Consider the following 14282-nt stretch of genomic DNA (forward strand, 5'->3'; position numbering starts at 1 on the left):
AGCCTAGGTAGCCTAGTGGTTAGAGTGTTGGACTAGTAACCGAAAGGTTACAAGATTGAATCCCTGAGCCGACAGGGTAAAAATATGTTGTTCTGCCGCTGAACAAGGCAGTTCAGGCTGTCCTAGGCCGACATTGAAAATAAGAACTTGTTCTTAACTGACTTGCCTATTTAAATAAAGATAAACAAATAAAATGGCTACGCAGACTATTTGCATTGTCCCCACCCCCTCTTTTACGCCACTCGCTGTTTATTATCTATGCATAGTCACTTTAACTCTACCAACATGTACATATTACTTCAATTACCTCGACTAACTTGTGTTCCCCCGCACATTGACTCTGTACCAGTACCTCCTGTATATAGCCTCACTACTGTTATTTTACTGCTGATTTTTGGGGGGGGTGTCAGGGAAAATGTATGGAGTAACAAGTAGATTATTTTCTGTAGGAATGTATTGGAGTAAAAGTAAAAGTAGTCAAAAATATAAATAGTAAATTACAGATTCCCAAAAAAACGACTGTGTACAACTCATTAACGAATGTTCAAAAAGTGTGTGTTCATATTTATTTGTGTGTATGCATGTGTGCACATGTGTTAGTGTGTGTGTATGCGTCAGTGTTTATGGTGTGTCAACCTGCGTTTACTATTGGTGTTAGACAGTAAGAGCGGAGAGCAGGTCGAGGAGGCTCAGCCAAGGACAACAGGAAGTGCCTGAGGACAGAGGAGCCAGTCATTAATCAGGTGTGATACCTGCACCCTCCGCCAGCCCAGCCAGGGCAGCAGGACTGGGCCAAGTCAAACACAGCCAGCCCACAGCCCAGAGGGACCAGGACTGGACCGGCACCAGCGTGAATACACTGGCCTAATTAACTTTTCTGCTCCTAAGTCACCGTCTGTGTTACTATGGAAGTAATTAGAGGGATGTTAAAATTGTCAGTTTTCTCTCCACTTAAAAAACAAATCCATTCACACATTCAGGAACACTGACCCTTAATATATGGACATATGGAGTCTGACGTATATATAGCACCAAGGAAGGACCACCTTGTAAACCAATATCCTCATTACCTAACCTGGCTGTAGTCAAATTAAATTATTTTCCCAGTGTAAGATAATGTGAGGTAATGTTTTAACACTTAGGGACTTTGAAACAGACATGAACCATTGTGTCTCGTTAAAACGGCCCACGTTTGTTGAACTGAATATCTTTACAGGCTTTTTTCTCTGTTTGGTCAGTTAGAATAACAGATTACTCTGCATTGCCAGTGCCTAGTTTCAAGCTGAGCACTGAAGCTGTGCTAATTTGGTTATTTATGAAAGTCATTGATGCTGACCAGTGAAACCATGGATATGGGCCTATTTGTGGTGGAAAAGTGCACCAGGGTCATTATTGTAGTTGGCAACATATTTCATTTTTTTTTGCTCCCCAATTAATCATGTCTCTCACTGCAGGCTACGAATTCCATAACAATGATGCTCACACAGACACACACAGAGGATCAATTGTGGAGAAAAAGCCTTAGTACACTGAGGACTCGTCACTCGTCTTTATGAACCTGTCTTCCACCATTTTGTCAGTTTCAAATTTGCTTGCGTCCACCACCCTCATATGTTCATCAATACTTTGGGGCCTGGCAGAAGGGCATTTCTTCTGAATGTTTTCTATATTTCAGGTCTATAATGTGTTAATGAATGACCCTTGTATCTGTTTGGGTTCAGAGAGTTTGTTTTCGCTCGTTTTCTCAAGTTTGTTGTGTCTGTCTCTCCACTCAGCTAAGCTCTCATCCCCATAATGGAATTCTCTTTAATAAACAGAACGAAGCTGTCATCTACATGTGTGAATACCGGTCTGCTGGCTGTCAAACTGATTCACTTCTTATGGCTGCAATCCCGTTAACGGGATGATATGACAACAGCCAGTGAAAGTGCAGGGCGCCAAATTCAAACAACAGAAATCTCATAATTAAAATTCCTCAAACATACATGTATCTTATACAATTTTAAAGGTAATCTTGTTGTTAATCCCACCAAAGTGTCCGATTTCAAATAGGCTTTACACCATAAACGATTATGTTAGGTCACCGCAAAATCACAGAAAAACACAGCTATTTTTCCAGCCAAAGACAGGAGTCACAAAAAGCAGAAATAGAGATAAAATTAATCACTAACCTTTGATGATCTTCATCAGATGACACTCATAGGACTTCATGTTACACAATACATATATGTTTTGTTCGATAAAGTTCATATTTATATCCAAAAACCTCAGTTTACATTGGCTCCATGTTCAGAAATGCCTCCAAAATATCCGGAGAAATTGCAGAGAGCCACGTCAAATAACATAAATACTCATCATAAACTTTGATGAAAGATACATGTTTTACATAGAATTAAAGATACACCTGTTCTTAATGCAACCGCTGTGTCAGATTTTTAAAATCTTTACGGCAAAAGCACAATATTCAATAATCTGAGAACAGAGTTCAGCCACAAAAGGAAGCCATACAGTTACCCGCCAAATTGTGGAGTCAACAAAACTCCTAAAAAGCATTATAAATCTTCACTTACCTTTGCTGATTTTCGTCGGAATGCACTCCCAAAAGAAATGTTTGTTTTGTTCGGTAATGTCCATCATTTATGTCCAAGTAGCTACTTTTGTTAGCGCGTTTAGTACACAAATCCAAACGCTCGTGCAGGTCCAGCCGAACGTCGGACGAAAACGTCAAAAAGTTATATTACAGGTCGAAGAAACTTGTCAAACTAAGTATAGAATCAATCTTTAGGATGTTGTTATCATAAATATTCAATAACGTTCCAACCGGAGAATTCCTTTGTGTCTATAGAAGTAATGGAACGCAAGTCGATATCATGTGGAATGTGCATGACCAGGACCTGGCTCTCTGCCAGACCACTGACTCATTCCCCTCTCTTTCAGCCCCACAACACAGTAGAAGCTTCATTCAAAGTTATACAGACTGTTGACATCTAGTGGAAGCCGTAGGAAGTGCAAACATATCCATATCCTACTGTGTTTTCAATAGGCGATGAGTTGAAAATCGACCAACCTCAGATTTCTCACTTCCTGGTTGGATTTCTTCTCAGGTTTTTGCCTGCCATATGAGTTCTGTTATACTCACAGACATAATTCAAATCGTTTTAGAAACTTCAGGGTGTTTTCTATCCAATACTAATAATAATATGCATATATTAGCAACTATGACTGAGGAGCAGGCCGTTTACTCTGGGCACCTCTGTGCACCTTTCATCCAAGCTACTCAATACTGCCCCTGCAGCCATAAGAAGTTAAGTGAGATGTATTAGACAGTTATTGGCTGAAACATTGATTGAAGGTAGATGTCAACTCTGGGTTTACGAGGTAGAAGGCCACTCTCACCTGGTTGTGACCCACAGTGGGACTGTGCCTCTCTGCGTACCCCCCTACCCCAGTGGGGTGACACAGGGGCCACTGGCAGTTTGGGGCGAGGTTAGGGTTTCAGTGTCACACTGGGGTAACTCTCCACATTGCCCTCCTCCTCACCCTCTAGCCTTCTCCAGCCTCCAGCCCCGAGCTCATAGGCCTTTCCATGCCCCAGTGCACTCCACGGGTCTCTGTTACCCCGTTACACAGCAGTAAATGTCACCTGAGTTACATTCCCCCCAGCACCCACAGACAGCCCTTTATTCACCACCTTTTATAAGTGCCACAACTCACATTTCATGTTCGCTAGGTTTATTATGTGCCAAGAACCTTTTCCTCCCCTCAGTTGGATCACTCCCCTTGAAGTATGTAAAGTGCTTGTGTATTTTTGGCCTGTTTCGTTTTATATCTTGATTCATTTTCTGTTTTAATGTGGTTTGAGACTGTCTTCATTGCTGTATGGTCAAGAAGACCTTACACACCACAGCCAGGATTAGTGTCAGTGTGTATGTCGAAGGTACTTCAAATTTAGGCTGACCAATATGAGTTTACAGCTACGAAAAGCTTTTATACAGGAAACGATGTGTTGAACAAGGCTTGGAAATCATATGAGATAGAGGTACATTAACGAACAGAGCAGAGGGCTTGGCCAGGCAGAGTAGTATATTGTGACACCAACCCACGTTAGTCCAGGATAGGAGACCAGGAGACTTGATCTAATGTGCTGATGACAACATGATTTATCCCCTCCTCAATGTCCAGTCACACACTGCCTGCACACAGCCAGTAGTCCTATACATCAACAGAAAAGTGGCTCCTTTGCAGGGCCCCAGTATTACATCACATTACAACCTGGCTGTGTGCCTACAGTTACCGTAAGTGGTATGGGTTGGTGCTCACTTCTGTTGTTAAAGCTTCTCCTGGAACCTTCACTATTTGTTTCAACACCCTACTCGATAGACTGCAATAGGTGGGTCAATGTTGAGAATTCTTCTAAACCTGACAAGCAACAGTAACTTGGTTCCAGAGAGAATATGCCAATGTAAACTGTCAGAGCCATAGAGAAGTCTCTTGATGAAGTACAGTTGGAAAGCAGCCTCGGCTCTGCCAGCATGGATCACCCCTCTGCCAACCCATGGCACTGAGAACATCTTTATGGAACCCATGGGTTTTCCTCCAGGAAAAACTCAACTGGATTTGGTTGATTGCTGTTATTCTTTCTCCGTCTTTAAATGCTTTGTGATCATGATGAATTCATTTAAACACAATTTAGGCGATATTGATACACCTTAAAGCGATCCAAAGTTCACAAATATATAATTTGATTTCATGTTTCAGACATTAGAAATAATCTATTCATGATCTGCTCCATTATGTGATTACATTTCAATGAGGCATTCAGATGGTAACTCTTTTCCTTGGTAAGTCTATTCTAAACAAACACTCCTGTTCATTTCCATGAATACGTGCTTATACACTGAGTGTACAAAACATTATATTGAGTTGCACGCCCTTTTCCCCACAGAACAGCCTCAATTTGTCGGGGCATGTACTCTACAAGGTGTCGAAAGCGTTCCTCAGGGATGCTGGCCCATGTTGACTCCAATGCTCCCACAGTTGTTGGATGTCCTTTGGTGGAAGACCATTCTTGATACACACGGGAAACCGTTGAGCATGAAACACCAGCAGCATTGCAGTTCTTGACACAAACCAGTGCGCCTGGCACCTACTACCATACCCTGTTCAAAGGCACTTCAACCTTTTGTCTTGCCCATTCACCCTCTGAACGGCACACATACACAATCTATGTCTCAAAAATATCCTTCTTTAACCTGTCTCCTCCCCTTCATCTACACTGATTGAAGTGGATTTAACAAGTGACTTCAATAAGGGATCATAGCTTTCAGTTGGATTCACCTGGTCAGTCTATGTCATGGAAAGAGCAGAAGTTCTTAATGTTTTGTACACTCAGTCTATGTCCACATGCAACACAGGACACAAAATTAATTTTAAATTCTTATGCGGATATTGCCTTGATGATCCGTGTGGGATTTTCCACATACTTTGTAAGTATGACTTTTTTCAGGTTAATTGATTAACTTATATATGAACTGGGTACTATTAGGAGATTTGTATAAACCTTGTTGTCTGTCTCTCTGACATTTGCAACACTGTTTCAATATTCAAATTCGATCTTCAGCTGTCCTATAGTAATGAACATGTCGGGAGTCAGGACGAGACAGACAGGCAGCGTTTCTCAGCCAGTCGAAATCATGAATCAGCTTTGTGTCGGGACTATATTTTGTGGAAGGATGAAATAGTATGAATAAATTCATCAAAATAAAGTTTTTAATTAAAATATGTTGGTAACCCATTGTATAAATGTGATAATGCCCTCGAAGCACGCTTTGCCGGCACTCGAACCGGTGCCAATATATCCTCCAAACTCTGGCATCTCGGGCATTATCACTTAAATAAGTCTCACACAAACAATTTGGTGTGGCAGGCTGAGCAGTAGGGTTTCCCTGCCTGCTCCTTGAACACCCCCTGGCTGAGTTTACGCAGACAGAAGGCACACACAAAGTGCTCAGGGTGGAACTTGCGCTCCAAAGCAGAGATGCAGCGGCCAGAGATGGGCTCTCCACAGCCCCCACACAGTGTTCCCTGTCGGGAGTGGAAGTGCAGAGAGCACAGGGGACGACCATCCAGCTCCAGGAAACAACCATCGTTGAAGGGCTTCAGACAGTCCTGGAGAGATGGAGAGAAGGAGAAAGAGAGCACTTATTCTATCTACTTGATATAGTAGGCCTACTCTTTATTGGAGGTTGAGTAGGATTCTGATAATATCAGCACAATGTTGTATTGTGGCTGTTGGCTGTTGTTTCGAAGCCATGTGCGTGATCTGTGGTGAGCGACTCACTGAGCAGACGAAGCAGTTGGGATGCCAGGTGCCGTTGGCTGCAGTCAGGTAGTTCTCTCTCACAGGGTCTCCACAACCAGTGCACTTTGGAGCAAAGAGATGGTAAAAGTCTCTGTGGCAGTACGGCTTCCCGTCCTTCTCCAGAAAACCTATGGCACATCAAAGGACACACACGCAAAGAGAGGAGTGTTCTCAGTCACACTGTGGTCTAGATCATATGTTACCCTATAGGGAACAGTAGTAGTTGTGGTGCCATCTGTCAGGCAGATAGATGTGTGCTCCTTCACCTTCAGCCCCAAAGAGCTCCCCACAATGGGAACAGAAGAAGTGCTCAGGGTGCCAGGTGCGGTCCATCGCTGTCAGGATGTTCTGAGAGAGAGGACAAAGAGCCCAGCATGCGGTGAGGTAAACCCAACGACAACAGATCTAGAGAGGTGGTGAGTTGGTTTTGTGCAGTGTTAAATAATGGTGATAATACAGTCCAATCCAAAGAGAAGGAGTGTACCTGCAGAATGGGGCCCTTGCAGTAACCACAGCGAGGGGAGAAGAGATGCTGGTAGTCTTTCTCACAGTAGGCCTTCCCCTCCCTCTCAAAGAAGCCACTAGTCCCCAGCTCAGCCTGACACTCCACACAAACAAAGTGTTCTGGGTGCCACACCTGGCCCAGGGCTGTGATCATCTGCCGAATAAAATAAAATGGTAAGAAGAAAAATATACTTTGTTTCATGTACTGGCCATGGTTCTTTTGATTGATCATCTTCGCCTATACTGTTATTTTGAAATCAAGCTTTTGTCTGGTTTTTGACAGTTCAAGCTGTTTACCTTTCCCACAATGACCTTGCCACAGGAAGCACAGTGGCCCTTCGCCACCGTTCGTACACCCATCTTCTCCATATCAGAGCTCAGGCCTCCCAGAAGGTCATCTATGGCGTCCGTTTTTCTCTGTGTTGATGCTTTGCGCTCCAGATCATAAGTCTTAGGACTGTTGGTGCTCTCCTGTTTCACTTGTGTGTCCTCCTTTTCTTTCTTTTCTCCAACCTGGTTCTTTTTGACTGATTTCTGGACAAGTGGTGGTGGGGTTGAGGGAGGAGGAGGGTCTGGGAGCTAAAGATGAGAAAAAGCTGTGTGTCCTCAAAACAGAATTGCATCCTTTCATATGCATCTAAAATGTGTTTTTAACAGTTGTATATCTCAAAATTCTATTCATTTTGGAGGCACTAGTGGTACTAAAGCTTCCAATATTTATTCAGTTTGCTTATACTGCCCTCTGCTGTCAGATCAAGTCAACTTCATTGAAAGACAGAGAATTCTATTTGCTTGATTCTACCCATCCTCTCTCCTTGCCTCCTTCTCAAAACCCATTGGATGAGAAGCTGTTGGATGGGAAGCTCAGAGGTCCCTCCCCTCTGACCTTCTCACACAATGGGTTTTGAAGGGGCGAGGAGAGAGGACACAAGGAATCAAGGAAATGCATTTGAGATTCTCCTACAGTCATCCTCTGCTCATGCTCTGACCGGCAGTGTATTCCATGATAGATGCTTCCTCACCCCCATCTCCAGGCCAAACAGCAAATCCTCCATTATGGAGTCCAGCTCTCTGGTAGCAGAGCAAGGACTCAGCAGACCGGCATCCACTGGAGCTGGTAACTCACTGACAAACACACAGAGAAAACCACAGATGAGCACTGCTATGCAATGGACACTGGACAGATACTTGAATCTGAGGTGATACATCTCAGTCTCAGCTCTATCTATATGGTCTGACCCAGGATCATAATGTATGGCTATCTGTGAGCAGACCTACCAGTGGCTCACCTGTATACATTGGTACTATCTGTCTTGTTTTCTTTCTTTGGAGGGAGACCAACAGGACACACCTTTGAGACCTGTGGGAAATTTCACATAAAGCATAGAGCTAAAAGACACATCCAGTTGTAATAGTTGGACAAAAGACTAAACAACAACTGCTAGAGGTAATTTTGTCATTACCTGTCCATATGTGTTGGCTGTATCACTTTCTTTCTTCTGAGTAGCTGACTCTGGACCAGCTAAGTTGAAAGCCAGCTCTTCTAAGATAAGATCTATAAAACACATATATGCTGTGGTATGGTATGGTACTACAGTATCAATCAGAGTAAGCACTTCTAACAGACTTCCTCTGAGCTGAATAACAATGCCTCACTACGTTCTCCTTTTGCCTATTGCGAGGTGCACCCATTGATCTGATGTGATTTTTTCCAGTGGTGTAAAGTACTTAATTAAAAATACTTTAAAGTACCTCTTAAGTATTTTTGGGGGTATCTGTACTTTACATTACTATTTTTGATTACTTTTACTTTTACACCACGACATTGCTAAATAAAATAATGTACTTTTTACTCCATACATTTTCCCTGACACCTAAAAGTACTAGTTACATTTTGAATGCTTAGCAGGACAGGAAAATGGTCCAATTCACACACTTATCAAGAGAACATCCCTGGTCATCTCTACTGCCTCTGATCTGGCGGAGTCGCTAAACACAAAGGCTTTCGCTTGTAAATTATGTCTGAGTGTTTGAGTGGCTATCTGTAAATTAAAAGAACATGAAAAATGTGCTGTCTGATTTGCTTAACCAAATAGACTTTTACTCAAGTAGTATTTTACTGGGTCACTTTTCCTTGAGTCATTTTCTATTAACGTATCTTTACTTTTACTCAAGTATGACAATTGGGGACTTTTCCCACCACTGATTGTTTCATACAGTGCTGCTTCCTGAGGATATGATATACGAGATGTTACAGACAAGATCCTCAAAGCAGAAGTGAAACTTTTGAAACTGATGCACTCTATGACTAACAAACAGTCTTATTCTGACTTTTAACTCACATGCTGACGGTAGCCTATGAAAGGAACATTACATATAACTATTGTATTATGCTCATTTTAAGAGGAAGTTTAACACAAGTAAGTCATAACTACACTGGTGGAGATTTAGCACAAATCCATGATTTGTTTCTTTTTTCAAAGTAAAAATAAAACATATTAAGTACCTTCAGAATGTATTCATATATGGAATCGCCGCCAAAGGTGCTTCTACAAAGTATTGACTCAGGAGTGTGAATACCTATATAAATAAGTATTCAAGAGCATTGCACACCTGGATTGTACAATATTTGCCCATTATTGTTTTTTAAGTTGATTGTTGATAATTGCTAGACAGCCATTTTCAAAACTGTAACTAGGTCACTCAGGAACATTCTATGTCGTCTTGGTAAGCAATTCCAGTGTTGATTTGGCCTTGCGTTTCGATACACCATCCAAAGCCTAATTAATAACTTCACACTGCTCATAGGGATATTCAGCGTCTGCTTTTTAAAATTTTTACACATCTACCAAACGGTGTCCTTCTTTGCTAGGCATTGAAAAACCTCCCTGGTCTTTGTGGTTGAATCTGGGCTTGAAATTCACTACTCAATTAAGGGACCTTACAGTATGTGTGGGGTACAGAGATGGGGTAGTCATTCAAAACTCATGTTAACCCATAAGAGTCTAAGCCCTGTCAAAGCCGGGGGGYGGGGGGGGGGGGTTCTACTAAGTTATATGGAATTGTTTTAAGAAGGTCAAACCGAGGGTCATTTTGCTATTTGGTTTTGAATTTTAAGACCCATTGAAATATGAAAAAAGGTTTTGGGGGATGAAAATGTTTTCGGGGCCTTAATGCTATTAGCCCATACAAACGCATTGAACAACATATTCACTGCATGGAATGCAAACTAAGTTTGTTCTGAAGTGCACTATATCTGAGCGATCGGGAAACTTTTTTTTACATGTATTTAACCACTAAACAGTCTCCATATATACTTCCATTAATTTTTTCTACTGGTACTGGGGGACCTTAAGACGAGTCTTGTGAACACATGTACAGTTGAAGTCGGAAGTTTACATAAACCTTAGCCAAATACATTTAAACTCAGTTTACAATTCCTGACATTTAATCGTCGTAAAAATTCCCTGTTTTAGGTCAGTTAGGATGACCACTTTATTTTAAGAATGTGAAATGTCAGAATAATAGTAGAGAGAATGATTTATTTCAGCTTTTATTTCTTTCATCATATTCCCAGTGGTCAGAAGTTTACATACACTCAATTAGTATTTGGTAGCATTGCCTTTAAATTGTTTAACTTGGGTCAAACGCTTCGGGTAGCCTCCCACAAGCTTCCCACAATAAGTTGGGTGGATTTTGGCCCATTCCTCCTGACAGAGCTGGTGTAACTGATTCAGGTTTGTAGGCCTCCTTGCTTGCACACACTTTTTCAGTTCTGCCCACAAATTTTCTATAGGATTGAGGTCAGGACTTTGTGATGGCCACTCCAATACCTTGACTTTGTTGTCCTTAAGCCATTTTGACACAACTTTGGAAGTGTGCTTGGGGTCATTGTCCATTTGGAAGACCCATTTGCGACCAAGCTTTAACTTCCTGACTGATGTCTTGAGATGTTGCTTCAATATATCCACATAATTTCCCCTCCTTATGATGCCATCTACTTTGTGAAGTGCACCAGTCCCTCCTGCAGCAAAGCACCGCCACAACATGATGCTGCCACCCCCGTGCTTCACGGTTGGGATGGTGTCCTTTGGCTTGCAAGACTCCCCCTTTTTCCTCCAAATATAACGATGGTCATTATGGCCAAATAGTTATATTTTTGTTTCATCAAACCAGAAAATACGATCTTTGTCCCCATGTGCAATTGCAAACCATAGTCTGGCTTTTTTATGGCGGTTTTGGAGCAGTGGCTTCTTCCTTGCTGAGCGGCCTTTCAGGTTATATCAATATAGGACTTGTTTTACTGTGGATATAGATACGTTTGTACCTGTTTCCTCCAGCATCTTCACAAGGTCCTTTGCTGTTGTTCTGGGATTGATTTGCACTTGTCGCACCGAAGTACGTTCATCTCTAGGAAACAGAACGCGTCTCCTTCCTGAGCGGTATGACGACTGTGTGGTCCCATGGTGTTTATACTTGCGTACTATTGTTTGTACAGATGAACGTGGTACCATCAGGCATTTTGGAAATTGCTCCCAAGGATGAACCAGACTTGTGGAGGGTTACAATTTTTTTCTGAGGTCTTGGCTTATTTCTTTTGATTTCCCCATGATGTCAAGCAAAGAGGCACTGAGTTTGGAGGTAGGCCTTGAAATACATCCACAGGTATACCTCCAATTGACTCAAATGATCAGAAGCTTCTAAAGCCATGACATCATTTTCTGGAATTTTCCAAGCTGTTTAAAGGCACAGTCAACTTAGTGTATGTGAACTTCTGACCCACTGGAATTGTGATACAGTGAATTATAAGTGAAATAATCTGTCTGTAAACAATTGTTGGAAAAATTACTTGTGTCATGCACAAAGTAGATGTCCTAACCGACTTGTCAAAACTATAGTTTGTTAACAAGAAATTTGTGGAGTGGTTGAAAAACGAGTTTTAATGACTCCAACCTAAGTGTATGTAATCTTCCGACTTCAACTGTACGTGTTCGTGAGAGCCTGACCTGTCCACAGAGGGGTCATATTAGTGTGTAGCCCAAACTGTTCGGACGCTACAGACAGAAGTTGGCAGATCATCTGTACTGACTTCAGACGAGTTCCAAGACGCTTGTGGGGGTCGTAGAGCAAAACGGAGAACACCATCATGTTTTTCACAGTCTCATCTTTCCATAGAGGGATCATAGTTTGCAAGCCAAACTATGATTAACTACAATTATGTGAGAAGACCGATTTTCGGGGTGTCTCATGGTTTGACTAACACCGCTCTAGCTCTGTCACCTTTCACCACAGATACGGAAGTGCGACATAGGCGGGGGATTGAGACACATCCACTGCAAAAACAAATATGTTTTGTTTAAACTGATCGATTTACATGGGGAGTTTGGTATTGTGCTAATTAGATTTCCCCGGAAGCGCAGACATCAAAATTAAGGTTAACCACTATTATTGTACACAGAATGAGTCTATGCAATTTCTTATGCGATTTGTTAAGCACATTTTTACTCCTGAACTAATTTAGGCTCGCCATAACAAAGGGGTTGAATATTTATTGACTCAAGACAATTCAGCTTTACATTTTTTATTAATTTCTAAAATGCTCTACAAACAAAATTCCACTTTGACATTATGGGGTATGGTGTGTAGACCAGTGACACAAAATCTCAATTTAATCAATTTTTAATTCAAGCTGTAAAACAACAACATGTGAAAAAAGTAAAGGGGTGTGAATACTTTGTGAAGCCACTGTATATCCCTATCCACTGGACTTCTCACTAATTGAATGTGGTTGGTACTAGGTGACTTCAGTCAACAACCTCAACAATCCATCTGCCTATCAACAGAGAACCTTCTTTGTGATTCCTCGTGAATTTACATCAACAGTCATGTCTACAACAATACATTTTATTCAAATAGGATATGAACCATATGATATGATTAGCATGCCCAATGTAATACATGCTTCATTCACCAAACACAACAAAACTTTGACATGTACATTTTCATGAGTATATCATTTTTAAAATGTTATTCGTGCTCAAATCTATTGATGTCTGTATTTCCTTTATAGATTGATCTATTGTATTTTGTTTTATAACACAACAGCAGCAGAGGAAAAAAGTATACTCACCCAGCTCATCCATGCTTGCTCAATGTACTTATCAATGTGTATGAGCTTACATGTTCAGTTGTGTGTGTGTGTGTGTGTGTGTGTGTGTGTGTGTGTGTGTGTGTGTGTGTGTGTGTGTGTGTGTGTGTGTGTGTGTGTGTGTGTGTGTGTTGGGTTACTGGCAGTTACTGTGGTAACCAGCCCACTTTAATGAAGTCGAAACTGTCATTTCCTTTTGTCAGTTTCTTTTTGCAAACTTGAATTTCTCTTGGTGCACTGCTACCTTCCTGACACAGACTACATTCTAAGTCATTTTCTACTTATATTCTTGAAACATATGATCTGGTGAATAGTTTTACACATTTCATTTGGTTTATTTGATGAGTTAAAAACATAATGCAACCACACAAGTGAATACAAAGCACAGGTTGTATGTACACAAATGTTTTATCAATAACTATCTGCTAAAAGCTGATGGTATATGGGTTAACGGGTCAACTATAAATCTGAAGAATTAGAGGGCATACCCCCCTCCAAAAAAAATGGGCTAGGGGTAGATTAAAACGTTTATTTGACTTTTTTTAAATAGGAAAGACCAGAGCCATGTACAGGGCGTTCAGAAAGTATTCAGACCCGTTGACTTTTTCCACATTTTGTTACGTTACAGCCTTATTCTAAAATGGATTCAATATTTATTTTTCAACCTACACACAATACCACATAATGAGAAAACGAAAACAGGTTTTTAGAAATTCTTGCAAATGTATTAAAATTAAAAAACAGAAATACCTTATTTACATAAGTATTCAGACCCTTTGCTATGAGACTTGAAATTGAGGTGCATCCTGTTCCCATTGATCATCCTTGAGATGTTTCTACAACTGGATTGGAGTCCACCTGTGGTAAATTCAATTGATTGGATATGATTTGGAAAGGCACACACCTGTCTATACAAGGTCCCAAAATTGACAGTGCACGTCAGAGCAAAAACCAAGCCATGAGGTCAAAGGAATTGTCCGTAGAGGTTCGAGACAGGATTGTGTCGAGGCACAGATTTGGGGAAGGGTACCAAAACATTTCTGCAGCATTGAAGGTCCCCAAGAACACAGTGGCCTCTATCATTCTTAAATGGAAGAAGATTGGAACCACCAGGACTCTTCCTAGAGCTGGCCGCCCAGCAAAATTGAGCAATCGGGGGAGAAGGGCCTTGGTCAAGGACGTGACCAAGAACCTGATGGTCACTCTGACAGAGCTCCAGAGTTCCTCTGTGGAGATGGAAGAACCTTCCAGAAGAACAACCATCTCTGC

General features: G+C 41.4%; 1 protein-coding gene across 2 annotated transcripts; it reads right to left on the reverse strand.

The window, feature by feature from the left end:
* Positions 1-5751: 5751 nt before the first annotated feature.
* Positions 5752-13084, reverse strand: LOC111971358 (leupaxin). 2 transcript variants are annotated; one of them, XM_023998098.1, is made up of 9 exons: positions 12996-13084; positions 8329-8420; positions 8155-8225; positions 7888-7990; positions 7163-7444; positions 6846-7019; positions 6628-6709; positions 6341-6489; positions 5752-6168 (listed from the first exon to the last, which is right to left on the reverse strand). In XM_023998098.1, the coding sequence occupies exons 1-9, from the start codon at positions 13006-13008 to the stop codon at positions 5902-5904; spliced, it is 1233 nt and encodes a 410-aa protein (XP_023853866.1). In that variant the 5' UTR covers positions 13009-13084; the 3' UTR covers positions 5752-5901. The 2 variants fall into 2 exon arrangements, with proteins under 2 accessions (XP_023853866.1, XP_023853867.1); XM_023998099.2 differs by lacking the exons at positions 8329-8420; positions 12996-13084 and having other exon boundaries at positions 8144-8229.
* Between the last annotated feature and the right edge of the window lie 1198 nt (positions 13085-14282).

This window comes from Salvelinus sp. IW2-2015, linkage group LG13, assembly GCF_002910315.2.
Source record: "Salvelinus sp. IW2-2015 linkage group LG13, ASM291031v2, whole genome shotgun sequence".
Lineage (NCBI taxonomy): Eukaryota > Metazoa > Chordata > Actinopteri > Salmoniformes > Salmonidae > Salvelinus > Salvelinus sp. IW2-2015.

Excerpts from the sequence above, each read along its gene's own strand:
- LOC111971358 (XM_023998098.1), bottom strand. Across the intron at positions 7,020-7,162 it reads GCAAGGTCATTGTGGGAAAG|ATGATCACAGCCCTGGGCCA; the intron begins GTAAACAGCTTG and ends TTTATTCGGCAG. Across the intron at positions 6,710-6,845 it reads GCAAGGGCCCCATTCTGCAG|AACATCCTGACAGCGATGGA; the intron begins GTACACTCCTTC and ends CCTCTCTCTCAG.